Source organism: Lepidochelys olivacea, assembly GCF_965140295.1.
Source record: "Lepidochelys olivacea isolate rLepOli2 genome assembly, chromosome: 7".
Lineage (NCBI taxonomy): Eukaryota > Metazoa > Chordata > Testudines > Cheloniidae > Lepidochelys > Lepidochelys olivacea.
Genome location: NC_140417.1, coordinates 37,096,878 through 37,122,328, shown reverse-complemented (window position 1 = coordinate 37,122,328; position 25,451 = coordinate 37,096,878). Strand labels below are relative to the sequence as shown.

The following is a 25,451-nucleotide window of genomic DNA, read 5'->3' as shown; positions in this document are numbered from 1 at the left end:
GGGCATTGGATCAAAAGTACTTCAAGCTAAATAAATACATTGTGTTTAATGAATTTTCTTTATCATCCACAAAGGACTAAGGTCTTATGTGTAAATCCACAAAGTCGTCTGTGTGAACTTACTTTTTCATGGATTTTTTAGGCTAGAAGTGACCATTGTGTTTGTCTAATCTGACCTTCTACATAACACAGGCCAGAGGACCTCACCCAATAATTTCTTTGTCAAATCCATAATTTCTGTATGAGCTGTAGTGTATCTGTGAGAAAGAGATCAGGTCTTGACTTAAAGACTTCAAATTAGTGCCTTAATTTGGGATGTAGGACTGAGTCAGATCCGTCTCTAGGAAGGCACCTCCACTTTATGGATTTTAGGAGGTCCTCTCTTGCCAGATGCGAGCTGCTTGGATCATTCTGCAGTGCTCTTTGTCTCTTTGGAACTTTGCACAGCTTGGGTGGGATTTAAAAAACGTTCAGTGTTGATTTAATTCTGCTCCCATTGAAGTCAGTGGGAGTTTTACTGTTGACTTGGGGCAGAGTTAAAGCCAATGCTGAGAGCCTTTGAAAATTCCCACCCTCCAGCAGCTTTGAAAGTCCCACAAGAGATCATGTGCACCATGCAAAGCTCTCAAAGCACACATATTAGTAGGTGATGTTTGGGAAGCTGAAGTTCCTCTTGTGTGGACTTCCTGAGCTCCATAAAAATCAAACATACATACTTTGAGTTTCTGATAGGTGCACAAACTGCTTTTAATAACTCCATAAATAATACCCTTTAAACCAGGGGCGGGCAAACTTTTTGGCCTGAAGGCCACATCAGGTTTCCGAAATTGTACGGCGGGCTGGTTAGGGGAGGCTGTGCCGCCCCAAACAGCCAGACGTGGCCCGGCCCCTGCCCTCTATCCAACCCCCCCCCGGCTTCTCGCCCCCTGAGGCACCCCCGGGACTCCTGCCCCATCCACCACCTCCCCATTCCCTGTCGGCCCCCCCAGGACCCCTGCCCCATCCACCACCCCCCTTGCCCCTGACTGCCCCCCAATCCAACCCCTCCTCTTATTCCTGACTGCCTTCTGGGACCCCTGCCCCTGACTGCCCCCCGCCGCCCCATCCAACCCCTCCTCTCATTCCTAACTGCCCCCCCGGGACCGCTGCCCCCATTCAACCCCCCTGTTCCCCACCCTCTGAGTGCCCCGACCCCTATCCATACCCCCGCCCTCTGACCACCACCCCAAACTCCCCTGCCCTCTATCCAACCCCCCCGCTCCCTGTCCCCTGACCGCGCTGCCTGGAGCACCAGTGGCTGGCCGCGCTGCAGCCGCATCGCCCAGAGCACCAGGACAGGCAGCCGCGCCGCCCGGCTGGAGTCAGCCACGCCACCGCGCAGCACAGAGCACTGGGTCAGGCCGACGCTCTGCAGCTGCGCTGCCCGGCAAGAGCTCGTCGCCCCGCCGCCCAGAGCATGGCACCAGGGACGCAGTGAGCTGAGGCTTCAGGGGAGGGGGAACAGCAGGGGAGAGGCTGGGGTCTAGCCTCCTGGACCAGGAGCTCAGGGGCCGGGCAGGAGGGTCCCACAGGCCAGATATGGCCTGCAGGCTGTAGTTTGCCCACCTCTGCTTTAAACCCTTCAAGATTACCAAAGGCAGCAGGCCTCATCATGACAAACAAATTAAGAGCCTGATCCAGCTTCCACTGAAGTCAGTGGAAAGACTCTTGCTGACTTCAGTGGGTGTTGGATCATCCCTTAAATAAATGTGCATTAAAGTCTTCCAAATTTCAAGCCTCTTTTGCTCCAGTCTTTCCAGAAAAATTCTATCTTGACATGAAATCTTGCCTATGGAATTACGGGTGGATTGATGGTGTTTTGTAACAGTTTGTTGAGGTGTGTCAAAAGTGGGTTTACAATGGAAATCTAACTTTAATCTTAACTATAGAGAGACCAACTTCTCTAGTATAATATCGGACAAATCCTCAAGTGGTGTAAACCAGAGTAGCCATATTGAAACCAATTGAGCTATGCCAGTTTACACCAGCTGAGGAGCTGGAGATATATATCAATAAATATAACGAACTAATATCGCAAATCTTTCTAATGATTCCACAGTTTTTACTTGCATTATCTTTAAGTCCACAGCTAGGAGAGGGAGCAAAATAAGATGACATTCGGAAGTATTTTGTGAAGTACTTAATCAGGTTTCTTCATGTTGTCTGACTTGATTAATCTATGGTTATTTTCAGATGTAAGTAGAACGGACACAGTAGATGCTGATGTTACTTTATACTTTCCAGGTCTGTGGTGATCTCCAGTAGAGGAGAACTCATGTTAACATAAAACATTTGTCATTCTAGAAACCAGAGAGGAGATTTGCTTATTGCCACGAATACCTGTCAGCCATGTTTGATCCTGTGGATTTGGACACTGTCCGGAAAGAATCTATTGCAAAATCCAAGAATATGTGGGTATCACCAAGTGGATTTGTATATCCTGGATTTAAGAGCTGCATCGAATCCAATCTGCACCCTCGGATGCCTGATGAGGCACGTCTGAAGGAGTTAACTGAGGTAATCTAGAAACTTAAAGTAGTAAACCCCAGAAAGTTGTTTTCTCGTATCCAAACTGATAGTAACAAGGACAGGAGGCTCAGAAAAAGGAAGATTGTCTTACAGGTTTTGCCCGTTTCCCTTCCCTGCCATTTATTCCTCTTTTTTCCCCCTTTCTCTCCATTCATGCCTGCTCTTTCCTAGTCCGCTGATCTCTCCCCCTCTTTCCATTTTCTTTGCTGTTCTTTACAGTTTCGCTTTCCCCTTTCCTTAGCATTTTACTGGCCTGTCAACTAGACCAGTTCACTCATCCCTGGTCTGAACAGTTACCCAGCCTGCAGCACTGTATATATGAAAAGTGAGAATGCAGTCAAATAAAATGCACATGCATTGTTTGGGTTTGGTGGGATGGAAAAAAAGGAATAGATGGGAATTTTCATGGAGAGTCATTGGGTCCTCACAAATTATTTGAACACACCAAGTGTGGAACAAAGTTAATACCCATTTTAAGTTTTCATCTGCATTACAACGCTTCTGAACCATGTGTTCTGCTGATCTGCACTGTTGGAGAATGTGCCTTCTCATGGAGGCGCAAAGAAGCACCACTGATTAGAGTCAACAGCAGCCATCCAGTACAATGCAGCTGTCAGCGCCTCTTACTGAAGAGATTACATAAACAGCAAGGCAGCTGACCAGCGTGGGACAAAAACCGTCAAGCTGAAAGAAGGTGGATTGCAGACTCCTAAGTCAGAAGCAGCAGCTGATGGGTGCAAGAACTAGTGAACTGAAAGAGAGGGGAGAAGAGCACAATGCTTGATGTGGGAGCAAGAGTCGCCTGGGACATTGTATTGCTCTTACTGCTGGGATGAAGAGGAGAAGGCAGCTGACCAGCCCAGCATAAGTGACACTAACTCCAGCATGACAGTGCCAACAGAAAGAAAAGGGGAAGCCGGTTCGCCATACTCAAAAGCAGCCTCTTAGGGCACAACACCTCTCAGCATTGAGGCATGATGATGGATAGTGACTTGCTGAATTTATTATTCATGTCTCCTGAAAAGTCGAGTGAAGATGTAAAGCCAGCAGAATCTACTCTGAGAGAGCCTGGTTTCGGTATGGTGCTACTTCCACCACTTATTGTGGATTCATCCCTTTGTTTTATTTCTTCTTAAAAGCTGAATTTAACCAGGGCATCTTGGAATGTCGTCTTCGGGGAAGCTAAACCGTCTGGCTTCCTAAAAGATTTAATTCTGGTTCCTGCATTCACTCAAGCGTCATCTTGTTCGAGAGCACAGGTGAAACTGTATGGATAGGAATTTTCTCCACTTGCAGTTTAGAAAAGAGCTGTCTGTCTTGGAGGAATACAACTCGCATTTCAGCCAGGGGAATTTAAAAAAAGACAGTGTCTGGATTTTTTTACAATTGGACTCAGTCTTGGATCTGAGTGAGCCACCCCTGAGGATGTTACAGTTTCAAGAGAGCTGGGATAATGAATACTTCCCCCAGACATTCTTCCTCTCACCTGCTTCCTCAGCACAGCGGAGCTCTTAGGGCAAGATTTTGAATAGTGTTCTGCACTTAAAATTGGAGGCAGATTTTCAAAAGAGTTCAGCTCTCATTAAGACGTTAACTGAAAAGAAGTGGCCAGGTTTTCAAAAGTGCTCAGCAGCTTCCATTGGGACCTGTCCTTTTTCCACCAGCATCTGATGTAAATTAGATGTCTACATTTTCTGGATCAACTGGGATCTCTCTTTCCCCCATGTGCTGTGGTGAGTATTGTCCAGCAAGCCAAGTACTTCGGCACCAGAGCAGCCTCATGCTGCTTGTCCTTGAGCTGTCTCTAGGACTTTCCTTCACTTTTATTTAGACCCGAGGAACTCTTTGAAATGCTGCTTAATGATGTCTGATATACCGTCAAGCCCGATACAACATAGCTTTGCTTCAATCAGACAACAGTATAGTTGTGTTGAGATATCATTGGTAAATAATCTCCCTTGTACCATATGTAACTGTGAGTCCTTTTATGTTCTCATTGGTCAGTGCTTTGTTTTGCTACAGTATTGCTCAGTCCATATAGTAGTTTCCCTCTTCAAAGTGCTTTACAGATGTTACTTACGTTAATTAAGAATGCACAGTGTCACTGCACTTCAGCTGGAGGCAACGAGAGCTGATCCACCTTTAAAGACTTTTATCTTGATACTAAAAATATTTACATTCATAGAAAGCTCAAATTTCCTGCAAAATTGTGTTTTCCCCAGAAATCAGCTTTTTTTTTAATCAAAGGAAAAAGAAATCCAGTCTCTCGCCCACTCCCATCCACTGACAGCTCTGTGTAGAGCTGCATGCATTAAGCTAACAGCCAGCAAATTTGATTTTTCTCCACACGTAGTGGGGTAGGTGGAATAGTTGCTGCTACACTGAGCCTTTTTGTGCCAGGTTTCAGCCCAAAACAACAGAATTTTGTCACTGAAATGCTGACACTGTGGAATACCTCCAGGCTTTTAGAAAATCCACTCATCTGTCAAACATCAGAGAAGTGTCTCTTCAGAAACAAGGTGAGCTGAGTCTACGGCACTCTGCTTGAGGGGAAGAAACCAACCCATCCTCCACATGCTTGAGCCTTTCCTTCATGAGCGTTTCACCTGTGGAAGTGCCAACTTTTGGGTCACGTCCCTTTGTTCAGCAATGCAATCCCAGTCCTCTCGCCACACCACGAGGGAGCACTATGAGGTGCCTTATTCAGGGTACACTGCCTCCTGAGCAATTAAAATTGCTTTCCCAGCTAGTGTAAATCCCTCTCCCTTTCCCTGCCTGGAGCGCCATTGCTGTCCTTGGGAGGTAAAGTGTTAGATTTGGGTGGTGGTGGGGTGTCTTTTATCATGTCAGAGTTCCCATTTCTTTTCTAGAAGGGAACACTTTACCCTCTAAACATCCCTGTGACCGGCCAGGCAAGCAGGAAAGGATTCGGAATGCCACTCCAGCATGTGCTGCTGCAAACCAGAAGAGTGATGCAGAGTGCCCTGCCCCTGTTAAGAGGCCAGAGGTCTTCCCTCTAGCAAGTCCAAAGCAAAGGTGTAGCGCTTTTCAGTCATGGGGAGGAAGTGAAAGACCTTTCCCCATCTTGGTTGCCCTCTGACTAGAACTCCATCTTGACTGTCGCTCCCACACTCTGTCCCTGTCTGCTGAAAGCATGTCACTTTGAAGAGTGCCCTGGAGCCACTATTTCACTCTGCGCTCCCAGCCTAACTCTTCTACCTTTCAGCGGGTGGTCAGTGGTCCTTCCTGTGGTGAGAGGGGTGAGATGAACCTGCCAATTTCCGGACTGGGGTCTTTACATTCCTAGTCCCATTTTTACACGAGATAGAGGCAAAATTTGCTGTAAATCATGGACCGAGTTTCTGTCAGATTATGGTGGCCCTCTGCTCAGATTGCTAGATCCCACCCCTCTGCTAGGTTATCACATCGGAATAAGGTGACAAGCTCACTGTCTTAATGTTACAGACAAGGGGATGACACAAATTTGCAATTAGACAATTCCCTGCGAGCTGTATATAAAACATGACTCTGTGCATGGGTGGGTGTTAGGGAACTGCTGTTGGCACTGTGTTCCATTACACACTAGAATTTCAGTAACTCGCCTATAAAATACATTTTTCCTCCATGAATCAAAAATAGTAACTTGAAAGGCAACCCAGAGAGAGACAACAGTGTTTCCTTTGTATTTACATGTGGTACTTTACAAACTATTACCTGAGTAATGTGACCTAATCCTTGTCCTTCCTGGAAAGATTTCCTAAGTATTTTTGTGACTGCTTGCGGTGGCCAGCAATATGACTGCATAAAGAGATGCAACTTTCATTTAGAAATGGCAGGAGAACATTCTGTTTGCTAACATTTTGGAGCCAGTGCTGAGTCGTGACAGATGGCGTTGGGACCAGCGTCGCATAGATTTTGATCTTTACAAGAAGCCACCTGTTTACCTCCCAGAATCAGCTTCTGCTACTCATCGGGCAGGTAACTGGTCCATTTTCAATATCTAACCACCCCATTTTTCTCAACTTGAGTTCTAACATACACTTAGGAGGATTGTTTTCAGTGGCTCTAGTCCTGAAATGCTGCCTCGTTCTGTAGAAGTGCATGTGTAACGAACTTCCAGTGTGGTGTGGCCTGACTAATAAGTTGGCAGTCTGCAGTAAAATTGTGGGGCAACTTCGGCAAAGGTCTTTGGGCATAATGAGACCAGTCCAGTTCTGCTGCCATTGCAGGGGGTGAGGGTGTTGCAATCCTGCTCAGGGTACTGCAATCACTGTGCCAGTGGGCCTGTGAGCTGCAGTGGCTCTTTGCACCCAGCACACACGGAGTTTGAGGGAGAAACACAGGCAGGGCTTGTGCATTCACGATTGTGCAGGTCCACTAGCACTGTGCTGAAGCAGCAGCGGACTGTATCTGCGACCCAGTCCATATCCTGGGGAGGGAGGATTATTTTTGTTGCAGCTCCCCAGTTGAGCGCTTGGTTACTTGGCTAAGGAGCTGGCCTAGCAGAGCGGTGAGGCAATCGTTAGACCAAGGTTTTGCTTTAGGCTAATAGGTATCAGAGCGCAGCTGCTACGCTCCTTTCATTTTGTGGAGCACTGTTACTGCCTCCCAGTTCTTGGCCTTAGTCCCTGAACTTGAGGGTCTGCCTTTGGACAAAGCTGATACAACAGAGTGGGGGGGGGGGCTCGTTCATGGCTTATTCCTCTATAAAACTGGCGCTACTGGGTGGCTGACCTTTTATTTTTAGTGAACGGTGACAATCGTTTTTGTTACTCAGGCAAAGGTCAGGCAGCCAGCTGCCTCTCAGACCAGAACTAATGTCAGACAGAGAAGCCGGAGGAGGTGCCCATAGAGATCCAGTTCAGTCTTTTGTCTCCAACACCAGGCTACAACATGCCTCACTCCACACACTGCTTCCTCCACAAGCTAACTGGCAACAAAGAGGATTGGAGACCTAAATTTGTAACTTCTTGGCCAAATTCAATACGTGGTATTCTATTCTCCCCCAGGTGTGTCATGAACTCCACTGCCACAAATACACACTGAGCAGGAAGTTTTCTTAACGTTTGATTTTGATAAACACGGAATTACACTTGGATGTTTGGTTCTGTATTTGCCACTTAGAAACAATTAAGACTGACTAGAACTTGCAGAGGTGCCAATGAGCCTGACTACGGTCAGTTCTATTGCTCTGTTTTTGCTACTGCTCTACATGTATGACTAGCAATATGCCTGTTATTCAAGGCCTGGGCCTATAGAGTGCTTCTCGTTGTGTGATAGGTTCAGAATATAAACAAGTGGGACCAAACTCATTTTCATTCCTTCTGCATGAATTTGCACCCAGATCTTTGTTGGTGTGTGTGTGTTAGCCATTACTCTGCTGCCCGGTATGGTTTGGTACAGATGAGGAAGGTTGTTCAGCTGTAATTGCATGCCCTTCTTTTGAATATCAGTCCAATCTTGCTTAAACACTTGTTTCCTGTCATTATTTTTCTTTTCAGTGGACACTTGGCTGCATGAAGACTCTGGTCAGCTTCAGAAAACTATATTTGATGACACCAAGCTGAAAGTTTACAGGTGCTCCACAGCAGCTGAGCTAACCACACGTGGCCCAAAAGCCAGTGCCCAGCTAGACAAACTAAAGGGACTTCTGAAAGATGAACCAGAGAAATTCTCACTTAAGAGACCAGACATGATCCTGCAGGTAATGTGCATTTCTCTGGGATCCTCAGGGTTGGGGTTCCCATAGGAAGAGTGCCATGCTGATAGACAGTCTGCAGCATTTTAAAACAATTTCCATATTTAGCTGATCAAGATATTTTGTTGACATAGATTATCATTTAAAGAGTCAGTGCTATCTTTGAGGCATATGGCCCCGCTTTTAGCTCAGCCTTACCAAACTCTCAGAATAATTTACCAGCCAGGAAAACGTTGTTAAACTTAGTTCCTCTAGGGGAGAAGGTGAATATGATTTTGGCCAGCTGGCTTAAAAACACTAAGATAAATGGTAATATTCTCCACTGAACGCTACGCAGGGCCCAAACCACTTCTATGGACTAAACACCAACTGTCCCACCATACGCTCTCCTGAAAACCATTATGCAGTATGGGCTTTCTTAGCACTGCAGTGCGAGCTGACACTGAAGAAACCACACAGACACCCCCCAGCCCTGTAAGATTCAATGGTTTGCATTAGTTGATATGAAAAGCTACAGGGGTTGCCTGCACCGAACTAGTCTCTTGTTGGATGATTCAGACGGTTAGTGACTGCATATAAATAACTGACCCAAACAATGAGAAAACTTTAAAACTCAAAGTGGAGATTCCTTTCAGTTACAAATACTTTGGAGAGGAAAAAAAAAAACAACCCCAGGAACCGTCAATTGTTTATTACAAAGCAAAGTTAAAGTAAACATCCGCCACCTCCCTTTTTGTTTTGGATGAACGCACAGCAGCATGCCCTCAGACCCTCTCTCCTTTCCCCAGTTCACACTCTCAGAGTTTGGGTTGAAGTTAAGTGTGCTGTAAAATGCTTGTCTTTCCCTTTCCAAAGCAAATGCAGTAATAACAATAAAAAAAAGTCACTCTTTTCTGCACGTTCGTCTTTTTTTAATGGAAGAGCTTGAACTTAGTTTCTCTACCTGCATATTTTTCCCCTTAGACCAGTGGTTCTCAAACTTTTGTACTGGTGACCCCTTCCACACAGCAAGCCTCTGAGTGCAAACCCCCTCCCCCCTGTTATAAATTAAAAATACTTTTAAATATATTTAACACCATTATAAATGCAAAGTGGGGTGGAAGCTGACAGCTCATGACCCCCTGTGTAATAACCTCATGACCCCCTGAGGGGGTCTCAACCCCCTGAGGGGGTCTCAACCCCCAATGTGAGAACCCCTTACCTGAACTCAATCACTCCCCTCCTCTACTGAGTCCCTAATTCAACTTGTAGTTCCACCACTTTCTTTTTGATTATGGTGCCTTAGGCTGTGTCTTAGCCAGGCGAGTTGTATATTTTTTAAAAGCTTGCATTGCAGCAGCTGAGAGGCCACTTCCTAAGTAAGTGCCCAGGACTCTTCCCTTCTCTGTACTGTAAGCAGTGTCATCATCCTCATTGTCTTGCGCAGTAGGATTCCTGCCTCCTTGAAGTGTTTTCGCATCATCTTTTGAGGTCTGGGTGCTGCCGCTAGAATACTAGAGCTCAGATGCTCACTGCCTCATCCAATATAGTCACTGACACAGAGGAGGTAACTGATAAAATATGCACCCTAATTTTCAGGCATTCCTTCCCTTCTCTAAAGTGTGTCAGTGTTACTGGGCTACTTTACAGCTTCTCTGTGTGATAGTTAATAGGGCATGAATTTTTTCTGCCCAGGAAACAGAAGGTTACATGGGTTTAGAGAGTAAAGAGTAGTGACAAAACCTTGTAAATAAGACCGTTGTAGGTTTGGTCTTGAATACTGATGACGCATGAGACTTTGCTGCAGTAAAATGAAAATACAGCTGAGACTCATGACACCCAAATGCTCAGGAACTGCGCTTGCCCGCTCTTGCAGCCAGCTTGGTCATACGACAAAATACTTTAGAGACTCCTTCTCTCACTTTTTTTAAAAACTCTTAAGCCGTTATAGCAGTGTTAGCCAGAAACCAGCACATAAAGGTCTCTTTGCACAGAGAGTGCTCATCTTATCAGTATGGAATGACTAACAAACAGCCAGCTTTTCCCCCATACACATCAGTAGTTGCTGACAGCTTATTTCAAACTGTGTTTGTATGCCTTGACTCTTCTAGATATGTGGGAAATAGTCAAGGAGAAAATAGATGTTTCCTTTACTTTTCGGGGTTCAAATATTGGCCCCAGGATTTTGCCCTGTTGAGCAAAAATAAAATTAAAAAAAAAAGTTAGAGCAGGATTTAGTTTACTAACATGTGCCCACGTTGTTAAATGTTTGTTTATTCAATAAGCAAAAGTAGTACTGCACAGGCTGAAACCTGTTTCTGCTTAATTTTGTTGTACTGTCCTAGCCTATCCCAGCACTGTCAGTGTTGCAGCATCTACCTGCCACTGACAGTCACCCAGACCTGACAAGAAAGAGGAGCACCACCACTGGATTTGTTCCAGGTCTTGAAGACCAGCACAGCTTGAAGTGGAATGGGAATATAGTTCCCTGCCATGACATGGAACACAGAAAGTTTGAAAAGCTGAAAGGAGCCGACTTCAAGTAAGCCACTTAGTTTGGAGAAGCAGCTGACCTGCAGCTTAGTCCGGATGCACAGAATAGCATAGTAATTGAGGGTACAGCACAGTAATGTTTACAATGCACAAGAACCCAAATTCATTTAGGAAGGAAATGAAAAATGCAAGGAGTAACTTGGGTAAATAGAATACAATTACCCCAGAGTTGGGAAGGATACTAGGGTAATGCTCCTGCTCTTGCATAAGCTTTTAATGACTTAAAGTGATCAAGATTATGTTAATTCTCATGCTGAGGAGCATATTGGTCCGACACTATCATAGGGGCTTAATTTCAGTACTAACGCTGAAGGAAGCTTGTGCCTACTCTATTGCGTACAGTATAGACAATTCCAAGGAAAACCTTTGTGCTCAAGGAAGTATACTGTCATGACCATGCACTCATTTATATAGGTGTGGCTATGTAATACCTGTCAGTATATGATATTCGTATACTGACGACAGGTATCACATTGAAAACACACCCCCATCTTTCAGTGGACAAATATATGCACTCACTTGTGTAGGTGTGGCTATGACCACTGGCAGAAACAGAAACTTATCTGTTCCATTAAACAACTCTTGATTTGGAAAACAGAGGAATTTTTAAGTATGCTTGGTTAACACTGCTGGAGTCACTTGGTGTAGCATATAGAGAAACTTGACTGCTTGCAAGGGAGTTATTTGAGATTTACAGATGTAACACAGGGCACAAATTCAGCTCAAGTGAGTCAACTAACTTGCTAGTTCATTTTAAACAGTCAGTTACTGATGACTATTCAGCCCTTTAATAATACTTATCCAATACACATCAAGGAGTGCTTCACCCATGTAACTTTGCTTGTAAAAAAGAACCATCTCAATTTATAAATCAGCACCTGTAGGGCACAATGCTGCCATAATTCTGCAGTCCTAGTTTTCTGCATACTACTACTAAAAGTGAGGAATTAATAGTAGCTGAAAAGGTGTTTGGTACTGAGTAAGCAAAGGGAAGGAGGACATCCTAACAGATGTTAAAACAGCTTTTCTAGTATTACAGGATCCTTCCATGAGTACAATCATCTGACTGGAAAATTAGGGCATTTATTATGCTTTCAGTTGGCAGAAATGTAGGTACAACCAAGTATTCATTAGCTCCTAACAAACTTGTTCTGTGAGGACCCATAAAACCTTTGGAGGGGAAGACTTCATGGTTAGTGTAGTGAAGGGCTTAAAATTAGTGGTTTTAACAACTGATTTACTGTATTGTACAAGTCCCTATGGCATATAATAGCATAGAAATATGCACATTTACAGACAATTAAATCCTTTGTCACAGATAGTCCAGTGTTTGTAAAGACATATGTAATTAGCATGTTGATTTTTCATTCCAGGTTACTTTGTTATGAACATTCCTTTCTTTACAAGAGAAAGAGACCAGTGAAGAAAGGGGAGGATACAACCCTTCTGCTACAGCAAGACTCCACTCAAGAGTCAGGTAATTTGATAGCAACTAAAATACAAAGTGCTAGAGGGGATGGATTGGAGGCATGCCTAAAGTAGAGCTGTAAATTCTAGCTTCAGGAGACATACAAGCCTTAGCTGTAATTGCGCTAATCTGCTACAAATATAGTACCGCATGAGGGGCTAGCTGGCCTGTGTATGTAGCCAGAATTTATATCTCCAACTCCAAGTATAGACAGCCTGTGTAATGGTTTCAGTGCATATCAGCCTTTCAGATATTAATGACCCCCTAGGGAGGATTGATTTACTAAAACTCCAGGAGGGCAAGGTGGTGCTGACCATTGTAGAACTTTTCCTCCTCCCCCTCCTCCCCCCAATGCTGCAGAAAGTTACCTCTCCCTAGATTCCCAAGCAATTTCCCTTTATCCACAGCTAGAATGATCATAGGCAAAGAGGAAGCTAAATTATAAGTGTCTGACCCCCATACAGCAAGGGTTGCCTGTTTCTCTAAGTTTTGAGTACAAGTCACTTACCATTTGTTTTTACAAAAGACACCATTAAAGCACCAACGTAGGTTCAGGAGAATGCTCACTTGACTGATGGGCATCCTTATGTTCCCAGCAGGAGCAGACAGACAAGCCCATAGTTCTCACTGTGAGAGTTAATTTTTATACACCATCATTTGAACATTTCACCATTAGCAAAAAGTTTGTTCATCCACTTACAGATATCAGTACCACACACAAGCTTTTCAAACTTGTAGCTGGCAAAAAAAAAAGTTCATTCTTAAATTTGTCAACTCTAATTTGTATGACAGTGGCTGGAAAGTGACATTTTCATTCCTGTAATACTTTCTGAAGCCAAGGATGAGAAAACAGGTGGCAGTCAAAAGTATTGGGCCAGTGATGAAAGGCTTGGCTGTATTCTTCTTCCCAATAACTGTTCAGGTTGTAAAAAGTTTTCTTCATTGGCCATCTCATGTAAATACCCATAGCTGAATGAGCATCACTTTAGCCTACTCTTACAAAGGTTCTGCCTAGTGGTTTCTTTTTAGTCTCTCCCCCACCATGGTGTGAGAAGAGGTTTTATTTTACAAGATTACAATTACATTCAGCAGCTAGTGAAAAATATTTGTACAAAAACTAAAGTTTCCGATAGGTTAATTGGCTCCCTGTTCAGTATGATCAGAATGTCCTCTCTAGTGGATGAGGACAGATATAGGCTCTCTTTTCCAGCACCTGCTGTGCAGCTTTTTTAATACTGTCATCCAGGTTTTCAGCAGCATCTGGGGTAGGGGGAGAAGCAAGGAAAAACATTAGTTAAATTCAGGACACTAGTATGCATTTATTTGCAGAAAGTCTGAAGAGTCCAGACATCTATTAGGCCAGCACAGGAGGAAGACAAAGAAACAGCAACTTTGACTAATATTTCAAGACTTTAGGAACAGGTTTGAGCTTCCCTAAATTGCATTTATTATATGGTAGAGCAGAGCACTCTATCACTAGTACCGCTTAAAGGACCTATATTACTAATTGGTTCAATAGCAGCGTCTGTGGCCTTTTTCCTTCCTAACGATGCTATGCATATTACAGAAATCAGCAGATCCCAAGAGAGGAAGTTGGGCCAGGCCTTGAAGGCAGCACTCATTAGTTTTCTCTTAAGAATTCTGTGTATGAGGAGCTCTTGATATTTGTATTACCAATAACCATGAGAGAGGGAGTTAGACACTTCTGTATAAACAGTGTTGTCCCTCTGCCAAATGGTGGGCGTTGGGGTACATTAGGGCAACTTGTTTCAAGGAACACCAGTTTTAGAGGGAATTGCCTGTATGTGGTTTATGACAACCTTTGGGCTTTCAGAATCCTCAGCCAAACCTTCAATGCCCTGTTCCCATGGAGCAACGCCTTCCCCCCCTAAAAAAAAAAACTGCATCACAAAACCAAAGCAGCATTTCTTTGTTTGTTAGTTTCAGAAGTTCTTAACAGGCCAGTACTATTTAGTGGCATCTGGTGACACCCACCCTAATCCCAAGTGAAGCCGCTTATGTGCATTCAACATGCTCATAAGCCATGTTAGGTCCTTGCATATAGTTTGTTCTAATCACATTAAGTTTATCCTTCCCACTACTAGAGCACTTACATTTTTCTAACTCCGCCATGGCATAATTATTCTTAAAATATGCCTCTGTGCAGAAAATATTTGTAAGCAGCACCTGATAAAAGAAATCCAACAAAAGAAAGGTATTAAGCAAATCATACAATATTGTAATACAAACAAGTTTCTCCAAGAAAATAATTACTACTAACTCATGCTAAATGTCTTTAAAAGCTAATGGGTTTGAGATCAGGTGTGTGAGAGTGTAATTCTTCTTTTAGTCTTATGGTATAGAGCCTGATTTTCTATTGATACAAGTGGGAAGAATTCTGACAGGTTGCCATTTTTTCCACAGCTACTACTTCCAGTAAATGGAATAACCCTATCACCCAACAGTGACTAGAAGATGGGTACTCCATTACAAATCCATAAGTGACTTTACAAAAAAAAAAAAAAAAAATCTCACATACCAAGTTCATTAAAGACTGAAGTTTTAATCTCCTACCCATTATGTCTGGGGAAAAAACCTGACACGAACATCAGAAAATTATGTGGTATTAAAGAGAATACTTGGATGACAGTGTTAGCTTTAATAATTCATAAAATATCATTTGTGTACAAAGATCACAAACTGGAAGTTGGTTAACTTACTCCATATTTCTTTTCCTCTCCTACCTGAGAGGTATTTAATGTAACATCCATTAGAAACCTCTTGCTGTATTGTCCGTTTTATTTGTGAACAACTGTGTTCTCTATATTCTGAGATGAACCTGTTTTTATAAATCTCATTGTACTGCTATAACAGTTAAATCAGTGGTGGGCAAACTATGGCCTGGGGGCTGCATCCAGCCCTTGCACGTTAACTGGGGGCTCCGCTCACTGCCCCCGCAGCTCCCATTGGCCAAGAACCGCAGCCAGTGGGAGCTGCAGGGCCACGCCTGCGCATAGAAGCCGGATTGGGGACATGCTTCTGGGAGCTGCTTGAGATAAGCACCACCCAGAGCCTGCTCCTCTGACCCCCTGCCCCAACCCTGATCCCCCTCCTGAACCCCTCAGTCCCAGCCTGGAGCATCCCCCAGCCAGAACCCTCACCCCCAATTTTGTGAGCATTCATGGTCCGCCATACAATTTCCATACCCAGATGTGGCCCTTTGCCCACCCCAGTGTTAAATGAAAAACAAAAAGTCTCTCTTCTGTGGCTTTCCAAAACTTGAGATGCTAACGTGCGTTGTCTCAATTTATAAAAGACTGGCAGCCCAACAGCATTCTTAAGGATAGGAGTACATTTCTGTTGAAGTGAAAGTGGACCTTTCCCTGGTTTACCTGAAGGCCCACCCTTTAAAGGATATATGCAGGATGGTGTTAGCTCAGAGGTGGGCAAACTATGGGACCGTCCTGTCCAGCCCCATAGCTCCTGGCCAGGGAGGTAGCCGCTGGCCTCTCCCCTGCAGTTACAGCGCCACGCGGGCAGCACAGCTTGCACCTGCCCACCTCCCAATAAGCCTGTCCTGCTGCTCTGAGCAGCGTGGTAATGGGGCGGCGGTTGGATTGGGGGGGGGGGGGGAGAAGAAGAGGACAGGGAGGTTTGGATAGGGTGTGGGATCCTGGGGGGGCAGTCAGGGGGCAGCAAGTGGGAGGGGGCAGGGGCCAGGGCCTGGCTCTTTGCAGAGGCACAGCCTTCCGTACCTGGCCTTCCATACTGTTTTGTAACCCCGATGTGGCCCGAGGGCCAAAAAGTTTGCCCACCCCTGTGTTAGCTCCTTAAAGTCTATCCTGTTGCACAGAGCACGCAAAACCATCGCTTCAGTGGAGGAGAGAAAGGATCTCATTCCAATCTGCAGCGGCTGTGAATACAGCTACAAAGGTCTCTGCTCTCTAGATGGTCCTAGAACTGAAGGTTAAGTTAAGGTACAGAGTCTGCAGTTCTCCATAGAAAACTCTAGTTTCAACAGACTCTTTAGATAGGATATTGAAAGGGTGTGACCACATGCATTAGTCAGTCATAGAAAATGTAAGTGCACTTACTTCATGATCATGATTGCGTAGACCAATACAGATGGATCGACTAGCCCTGGATATAGCTGCTGTCATTGCATACAAATTAATGGAGACATCTGCCACTCTCTTCAGAACCAACTGCTCATCAACTATAGTCTAGAGAAGATTAAAAAAAATAAGTTTAGCAGCTTCCATTACATCATTTAAAACCGCAATTACCCAGCAATGTCCACCCAAACACAATGTAGTACATTTCAAAAAAGAACGTATGCTTGTGTCACTGGTTTACTTCCTTTAGCACAGCCTGTCAAGCCAGTGTAACAAACTTTTACACTTCAGTTTCCTTTGCTTTTCCACATGTATTCTCCCCTTCCTCCTTAACAGCAAACGGTCCTTAAGTGTCATGCATGACACAGATTTTACACTAAGGGCATCAGGGACTCCACCAATTCTTTGCACCTGTTGGCAGCTAATTGCAGTGACAACAGAACTTTCAGCAGAGGCTGTCTACCACTACCAAGGGTGAACGTAGAATCCCCACTGATTTTTGTTTAATACATTAGATGGAACTGTATTATACGCGAGGAATACTAGCTTATCATGAGGCAAACCACTGTCTGTATTTTGTCAGTTTTAAATTCTGATGTAACCTATTCAACATGAAAATCCTATTAAAAAATGTGATTACTTTGCCAAACCTCCTTAGCAAGCCTTCCACTGTAGTTCCAAAATAATAGATGTTTTCTTCAAGTTTCTTGCTACTTTCCTGTAAGTGAAAACAAAGGGGATCTACTGTTTAGTAATTATTTTAAATACGTGTTTTGAGTGCTCTGTAAGAAACTAGATTAACAACTGGCAACACTGCAGATTTAGCCAAACAGTTTACATAGCGTAAAGGTTGAAAGGGCAAGCTGCTCCTTCACTGCCCAGTCAGGAATCCAAAACCCGGTGCTGGATGGGACTACTTACTGAGCGTGGGAAAGCTCAGACTGTTGTGAGAAGGCAGTAATTTAAATATTCCTAACAGGTGTAGCACAACTTCTAATTCCTTGATTTCAGAACTGCACTGGCTATGTTAAAAATAAATGTTTAATTTAAAAAGGCTGGATTTTAGTGAAGTGTCGAGTCTGAGGCTCATTGCCATCCTGTTAAAGCACCTCAATGCTGTCGTGCATCAAAGGGGAAAGGAGAAGAAAGAGGGCGCAATAAGCAACGAACAGGGCAGTTGTACAGGGGAAAAAATGTGCGTAATTCCAGCCTGAACGACCTGCTTCCACTGAAGTCAACAAGTGCAGTACCAGGTCCGAATGTAGCAAGTGCCACCAGTTTTCAACAGTACCTTTCAAAATAGCAAGTTGGGTTGTTGTTTTTAAACTCGATGAGCATTTTGGATAAAGAAAGACTTTGCTAGACATAGCACCTTTGACACCTCAGTTAATGGTGTTAAAGATCAAAATGAACATGTCTGGAATTCCCTGGTTCTGTTGGAAAACGTCTGGAAGTCCAGTCTTGGCATTTTAATAATATTTCTTCAGTAAAAAGAAGCAGAAGTAATCCTTCAAAAACACCTGGCAGGCTGCCTTCATATAGCAAACAAAACAAAACAAAATTACCAATTTAATTAAAAATATTGCCTTGCAGGACACTTGAAAAAAGAAACATTACAGTTAATGATGAAGTATGTTCGTTACCCATAAGAGACCTGGGTAATTTTGGTCTTTTCTAAGAATCCAGTTTTGAAGTGGTCTTTTACTTCTGATTTGTGAAGGGACATTCCCAACAAGGAAGAAAACCCGCCACTTTCCAAAAGGAGAAGAGGCACTGTAGTTAGGAAGCATCGGACTGCCCTTTCCCTGAGAGAAATAGTAGTTGGTTGCAGATTCCCTCAGCCAAGCATTACCAAGGTTTTCCTTGGTCAGCAAATGCTAGTTCGTTTTTAAGAGCCCATTCTGCAGGCATTAATTTCACTTACTCTTCCACAAAGGCAAGTACAGCACAGTGGCTATACATTAAAACTTCCCAATTTTACCTGAGAAGGTCTCGGCATTTGCAGTGTTGGGAAATATAGCAAACGCTCAGGAATAAGAAATGCTGCAAATACTGAGGTAATGCCATTTAGTTATCTACAGCAAAATTGTTAGGTCTAAGGCTATTAATCCTGAGAATGGTGATACATCAAAACTGATCAATTCTCTCAACTCCTGGCACCAAGCAGGAGGAAAATACTGAACACAGCATATTTAGCTCGTAGCAACTCTCAAGTGTAACTTTTAGCACTATTTTATGGTTTTCACAGTGCAGAGAGAACAAAAAAGCATGGCTTGAACCTCTTGTAGAAAAGATTCATAACTGATATACCTCCCAGAATGAAGCCAGCAGCAGAGAGTTTGCTGTAGTAAAAAAATGGATTAATTTTTAAGTGACATCCCGTCACTCTTTTAGCACCATAGAGCACAAAGTACCTATCCTGGGGATAACTTCACATTGTTAAAGCTCCCCTGTGTGAGCAGAATAATATTAGTAAGTTCTCTGTGTCTGAGTGCCACTAACACCGAGCAAAATTATCTAGCACAATAAAACCATTTCACTGTTTTCCTATGATTTTTGCATCTTAATGATAGATGGGGAAAACTATATTTTACTTTTCTACAGGTACCAAGTCACATGTACTCCACTGCACTAGGTCATCCATTTGTAAACCAATGCTTATTATCATGCATGTAACACAAAGCCCTGTCTAGGACCAAACTATTCAATAAAAAGAGAGGAATTAGAGAAAGGAAAAAAGAAAAAAGGGGTTCCACTAAGGCCAAGAAAATGAGCAATACTTTGAAAGAGAAGGGAGTCAGATGAGGAAGGAACTGGTAAGAGTTTCTACTGTGACAAACTTGTGCTACTCTCCACTAATTTCTTCCCTTCCTTTGGAAGGGTCATTGTCATTTTTCTATAAACTCCCAATTTTACACTATATACAAATAAAGCCCACACTTAAATTTCTGCAGGATCAGGGCCTAAGGCTGTGACAAAGAACTGAGAGACCCAAGTTAGCGTGGTGGTAGGCCAGAGTCCAGATATTCTATAAGGGCACTGCTTCCTGCACCTCCCCTTGAGTTAAGATGAAGGAAAACTGTCAAGTAGTTGACACTAGCTTTTCTAGTCCAATAGGTTTGTCTGATAATTAACATTCAGTACTTACCTCAAGGCTGGGATGTACTACTCCATCTTTGCCAACTAGGCCTAAATCCATTTTTCTGCCCATGCTGTCACGGAATTTGTTCACAAATATCTCCAATGCCACGCCGACATTTCCTTTCTTCATTTCCCTGAAACATTATAGGACAACGTACGCTGAAGACTGTACCTCTCTCCCTCCCCGCCCCCCATCCCCACATCTCAGACACGGGAAATGTCCTCAGAATCAGCAACACAAGTGCAAAGAAGGAACAAATGTATAAATACATATATATGAGAGCTCATTGCATGCTGAACAAACTACAATCTGGCATGAACTTTGCCAGTCACCAAAGCCTTTAATGGGCTCATATTAACCCCACCTCTTGCAAACTAAACAAATTTCTGGTGCTCTCCCTTAATCATAACACCCAAGCCCATCTTCATTACCTTTCTGAATGTGGACTTTCTCCCATGCCCTTGTCTTTGTATATTTGGTGCTGTTGTGGTTTATCCTTGAGTTATAGCCAAACACGCACTGTGTCATTTAGGGAAAACCCAGGAAACAGAAGACTCCTGAAGATGCTTGCAACCAAATATGGGGATGCTGGATAAAATTTTCAGAAGTACCCAAATGACTAAGGTCCCGTGAACGGGGTAAAAGTAGAAAGGAGAAATAGGAGCACACATGCTCTCTCTCTCAGAAGCAGCAGCTGTAGCAGAAATTTCTCTATCCTGCTCTGCTTCTTGCCTCCCCCATCTACCACCAAGAGAAAAGGCGGGGGGGGGCAGGGAAGCAGAGCTTTGCCGACCGTAAGATCTTTGGAGCAGACGGAGGGCATGTGTACTCTGGGGGCTGTTTGGTTTTGGTTCCAATGCAGTTGCACTAATGTAAAAGCAGCATGCACCAGTGCAAGGCACGTTTTTCCCTGGTGCGGGTCTCCATCCTGGGGTTTTGCACTGGAGCAGTTAGTGGTGTAGTTACGCTGGTGCAAAGCCCCCCACTGGAGCCAAGCCCGGCATCGTACCGTGCTTGGGAAGTGCCAAAGGTACTGTTGGCGCTATTGCAACACAGCTGACAAATGACAGCGAAATAAAGGTAACGGCGAGCCAGATGGTGGAGGACGCTTGCGGGCTGCAGGACGGAGGGAGGTCTCAAGCTACTGTAATAGCCACAGAAAGTACTGGAAGGTTAGCCAGAACTTTTGTGGTTTCCCTCCTTGTTAAGTCTTGAACTTACTGTGTAGCCTGGCTAGCAGTAGTACAAGAGTGATCAAAATATACAGCATGTTGCGAAGCAGAATGCAGCTACCTTATCAAAGATGCCAGGACTAAGTTACAAAAGGCTAGTATATTCTTTAAGTAGGCTAGAGCCTTTTCCCTATAAAATCTAGAAACCCAGGCTCTGTTATCACTGAGTTGAGGATCCTACAGCGGTCCTAGAACAAGGCTACCGAGCATGGCTTAGTATATAAGAATAGCCATTAATGAATTTCTGGACAAAAAGTTACATTACTAGCTGGATGATAAAAAGGTCCTACAAGACGGATTTACTCTAGTCCACCCATGTAGGCTAGTAAAACATGTAGAGATTTAAGTCACTGTTTTAAAGTTGTAAAATAAAATGGAGTTGTCTAAAATTCATAAACATACAGAAAAGATGTCTAAACAAGCATCAAGAGTTGAAATGACTTTTCAAAATTTTGTGAAGGTCTCAAAATACTCTAATTTTTGCTTGCAATCTCTCTGCTCTAACCTCCTGTTAAATGGACAATGTATTGACTATCAATTTTGGTTAACTTAAGTGAATGTTACTAGCAAGTAGTAAGAACATACTTAATTTTTCCAGTTAAGATTTTTCCTGCATACTGCATACCCGTCAAAGCAATATACATTCGCAGAATTTCATTTGTTCCCTGTAAGAGACATGATACAAATATAGTCAATACCAGGTGCCCATTACCTCCAGTATTTCATAAACCTAGTTATGCAATGCACATATTTTCTTAAATAATGGTTCTTAAATAAAGAGTTTTTAATGTTTAAAGGTAGGGTGTGATATGTTCTTTTTCCACATTACTTTTAAGAATTCAAACTCATTTTAGGATGAACTCCTCTTTGGTGGTCTATCCAAGACAAAGAACTCCCTCACTATTGCTGGCAGACAAAATACTGCAAAAGAATCAATAATGAATGAATTAAAACATGGGAATTAGAGTTATAATTTTGAACACAAGTTGTTTAGCTAACATACCTACTTATGCACATATCTTTTGCATTTTTTAAGTTACACATTTCATGCAGTTCTAGTTTATAAGTAGCCACAAGCAATCCACAGTATTTACCTTACTGCCCCAGCTAGATTACATCGATAATTTTCAGCTTTCAGGATTATTTTACTTGATCTTTTAAACAACATTAATGAATTTCGGAGCCTCTTTTTCTTTGAAGCTTTTAGCTATTTTTAGTTTGATGAGATTCAAAACCCAATTGTTCAACACATCCCAAGTGTCACTGGTGCTTAGTGACTGCTTTGGTCTGCCTCCTTGCTTAGAGAAGTAAACACTGCATACTTCACTTCTCTAAATAAAAGGAAAGGGCAACACCACCACTAAACATCAGGCATATTTGGTCTACAATATAAATGTCAGAGCACTCCAAAATCAACAGCACTTTGCTCCCACAGATTTAGTTTTATTTGAATAGTCTAGAAGTCCATTTTAATTTAATTCCACTTTCCTCTTCCACAGTTGCATTTTTAGAAACCAATTTCAAACTGAAATAAACATGAACTTATCCTGCACTAAATGTATTTGGATATTACATTCAAATTGGAAAATCATTTTTAGTTCTAGCCAGGCCTAAAAGCTTGTAGCTGCTAATGCTGATTTGGAGAGCTGTCTGTTATCGCTGCCACAACACATTAGGATTTTTTCCTTGAAAGAAGATGCAAGGGAATAATAATGCTGAAATAAACATAAGCATTCTGTCCTTGCATGGAGTAGAAACATACTTTCTTGTCTGATAGTGCTTGTTCTAGCCCCCACAATGAGATAGAACGTAAACTTTTTCCAATGTTTTTGTCAAAGAAAAACACAAGTATCTTTAAACTTGTCAAGCAGCTACTTTTATGCCAAGTAATCGCCGCTTCAAATTAAGAAAACATTAACTTAGGAGGAAAGACTCAGAGAGTTAAAGCCTGAGTATATAGCATTCTGAACATCTTTAGGAACAAAAAATTTTGGCAGAATAAAATAAGGCTATATACTGTTCATGATAAAGTCTCATCACACTTTACTCAACCCACACCATACATAATCTACTGTTGGCTAATAGGAAAATGGTACTGGGTAATTAATTCAAACTAGTGACCTATTATCTTACACATACAGAAATTTACTTATATATAATTGTTGTTCTTTAAGCCCTATTTAGCTACAATACCCATTTTTCCACAAGCTTTAAGACTGAATTTTTTTTTTGTCCTTTTGAATTTTTGACAGAGGAAAGCCAACATGGTAGAGAGTTGTGTTTCGGCCAACTGGCAGAAAGACGTTCATTTTCTGATTAAAGGCCACTGGATCCCTGTTCCAGCTATCATAGTATTCTTATTCTGTGTATTTCTGGCAGCCATTTGCCAAGATTTTAAGATTGTGTATTAAGTGTCAGCAAAATCCCAGTAAACTGAAGCCTTCTCTCTGTGCATAGTACTCTGCCTCTGCAAAATCCCAAAGTTTGCCATTGAAACTGTTCTTCCTGTCTTTATGGACCTTTTTAAAATATGAATGAAACCATGAGGACAGAGTCCATTTTATTAGGCTGAGCGCTGATTAAGTCAATAAGACTTTATGTAATACCTAGATAATGCTTATGCACTAAAAAAAGAAGGAAGTTATTGTTGCTAGAGTTCTTTGCCCGCACTTATCTGGGAAAAGAGGTGAAGCATTTATTCCTGTTTAATCATTAAATTTTGCTTTAAAAAGATAGCCATATTTCCGATAAGTTGTGCACACATAAAACCTCCCTAAATGCCAAGAATTTAAATGGTTTTTGACGACAGCTTATATCTAAAGCAGACAAATTAGTGTTATATTAGTGCTTTTGGAAGCAGAAGGGGAGGGGAGCGGGGGAGCGAAAGAAAGAACTAGCTGCCGTGCTTTTACCTGGTATGCAAAATTTATGTCCAATAAGAAGCTTTAAATTGCTTAACTGCAATCCCTTCAGAAGCGTGAAGGTAACAGAAATGGTGACAAACTACTGCAGTATTAGCAGGTGCCAGTCTAACATAATGATATCTTCTTCTGCCAGCTGTTCATTTTAAAATAAACTGGCCGAAACAATTAAATATATAGACTGCGTACACGGGAAGTTAATTGATTTTGTTGTATACTTGGTGTTAAATACCATTCTTCAGAGCGAATAATTTACAGCATTTTAAAGAGGTGATTCAAATGAAATTTACTGTATTTCAGAGGCGAACTACAGCAGCTGGTATCAAAGAATGAGTTATTGAAAGCCTTCTAATGAAGGTGGAATGTTTTAAGATCCTACCGACCGCTTGACTGGAGAATCTGGATGGACTAAACTGTTAAGATTTGAATAAACTTTTTGAAATATATTTCTGTTTGGGGTCACCTAGGCTGGCTAGCAAACCTTGTTAAAAATAGATTAGCAAAACCTGTTTAAACCAAATCTAAACACAATCCTTTAGCTTCACGTCTTAAGAATGACTATTTAAAATGGCAATGCCACAGGGCTGCCGAGTATCACACAGTTGTAGCTGCTGCTTTTACCACCAAGAGCCCTTGTGTGCCTATTTTGCAGGCAACTTGTTTGCTTTTTGAACGGCTGCTTCCAGCACTGGAGTCAAGTGAGAAAAGAACAGCTGGGAGGCGTAGGTGGCAGCAAGGGCAGAACGTGAGGGGACTCAATAGTGGACCAGGCTCCCCTACCCAGCTATCGGCCCAAGTACCTCAACTATTGTCCAAGAGCCACTCCCCCAGACAGCCTCCACAGAGTCACCCGACACCTGAACCCCTGACCTACCCTATCATCCACCCTGGTAGTCTCAGAACCCTTCAGGCACCCTCTAGCACCCACCTACCCATGCCAAGTTCCTACCCCTGCCACTGCTTGGGGGTGAACTGACCACAAACTAAAGTTTGTTACATTCCAATTATTTGCAAATATGCTCATTTAATAACATGCATAAAATATCATATAGCTGCATAGAATTTTGGTGGTCATGCCGCCATCCCAAAAATACTAAAAAGAATAAGCCTCCCAAAGATGAGGCAGATGCAGATCTAGTACACAGATTTGTATCAAATCTTTCCAATGCAAAAGGACTCCATTATTAAAGTGAAAAGTTTCCAAATAAGATTAGTAAGGAAAAGCTAAGAAATATGAAATTTTGTTTTAATAAAAACATTGTATCGAAAAGTTTACCTTGGAGGAGAAAAGAATTTGCCTAGCTCAGAAATTTAAGATAATCAAGAAAGCTCCCCAGCCCAGGCATAAAAATGCATTTGTCAACTGCTATAATTAATGATACATACCCACTGAAAAAAAGTTACCAATCCCAGGCAAACAGAAGTTTGCAAGACTTGCCTATCTTCTTTCTCTAGCTGTTCTAATTTCTTATTATGTTGTTGCCCTTGTTTTGTTTAAAGTTCTTAATTTTTGTTTGTTTTTGTTTTTTTAGGACAAATTTTTGGTAATTCACCAACTTTAGCTTGCACCTGTGGTTCTCTCTAGTTGTTCTAATCTCTTATTATGTTGTTGTCCCTTAACAATATTCCAAATTGCTGCTGCACTATTTGCACCATCCTGTAAGTGTCCAGCTAAGCCTCTTTTCTTCCTAGAGGAGACCCATGCTCTTTGCTGTTCAAACTGGATAGCAGCTCCCTTGGAACAACTGGGATACATGAAAGTAATCTGAAAGCTGG

At 42.6% G+C, this 25,451-nt stretch overlaps 2 protein-coding genes across 7 annotated transcripts in view; one reads left to right on the top strand and one right to left on the bottom strand.

Moving 5' to 3' along the window:
* Positions 1-24,805, top strand: part of CFAP92 (cilia and flagella associated protein 92 (putative)) — a 90,255-nt gene extending 65,450 nt beyond the window's left edge. For 4 of the 6 annotated variants that reach the window (XM_084635175.1, XM_084635173.1, XM_084635174.1 and 1 more), the window contains 5 exons: positions 2,343-2,555; positions 6,395-6,545; positions 8,069-8,271; positions 10,590-10,786; positions 12,171-12,748. In XM_084635175.1, coding sequence (XP_084491301.1) covers positions 2,343-2,555; positions 6,395-6,545; positions 8,069-8,271; positions 10,590-10,786; positions 12,171-12,339 — 933 coding nt within the window. In that variant the 3' untranslated portion in view covers positions 12,340-12,748. Of the gene's footprint in view, positions 1-2,342; positions 2,556-6,394; positions 6,546-8,068; positions 8,272-10,589; positions 10,787-12,170; positions 12,749-14,689; positions 15,871-23,975 lie in introns of those variants that run through there. The other 2 variants (XM_084635177.1, XM_084635176.1) reach the window with 2 other exon arrangements.
* Positions 13,283-25,451, bottom strand: part of ACAD9 (acyl-CoA dehydrogenase family member 9) — a 62,690-nt gene continuing 50,521 nt past the window's right edge. Inside the window, exons 13-18 of the mRNA XM_084635179.1 lie at positions 21,340-21,419; positions 19,529-19,655; positions 17,021-17,098; positions 16,360-16,488; positions 14,380-14,452; positions 13,283-13,525 (exon numbers count right to left, since the gene is read on the bottom strand). Of these exons, the coding sequence (XP_084491305.1) occupies positions 13,425-13,525; positions 14,380-14,452; positions 16,360-16,488; positions 17,021-17,098; positions 19,529-19,655; positions 21,340-21,419 (588 nt within the window). The 3' untranslated portion in view covers positions 13,283-13,424. The remainder of the gene's footprint in view (positions 13,526-14,379; positions 14,453-16,359; positions 16,489-17,020; positions 17,099-19,528; positions 19,656-21,339; positions 21,420-25,451) is intronic.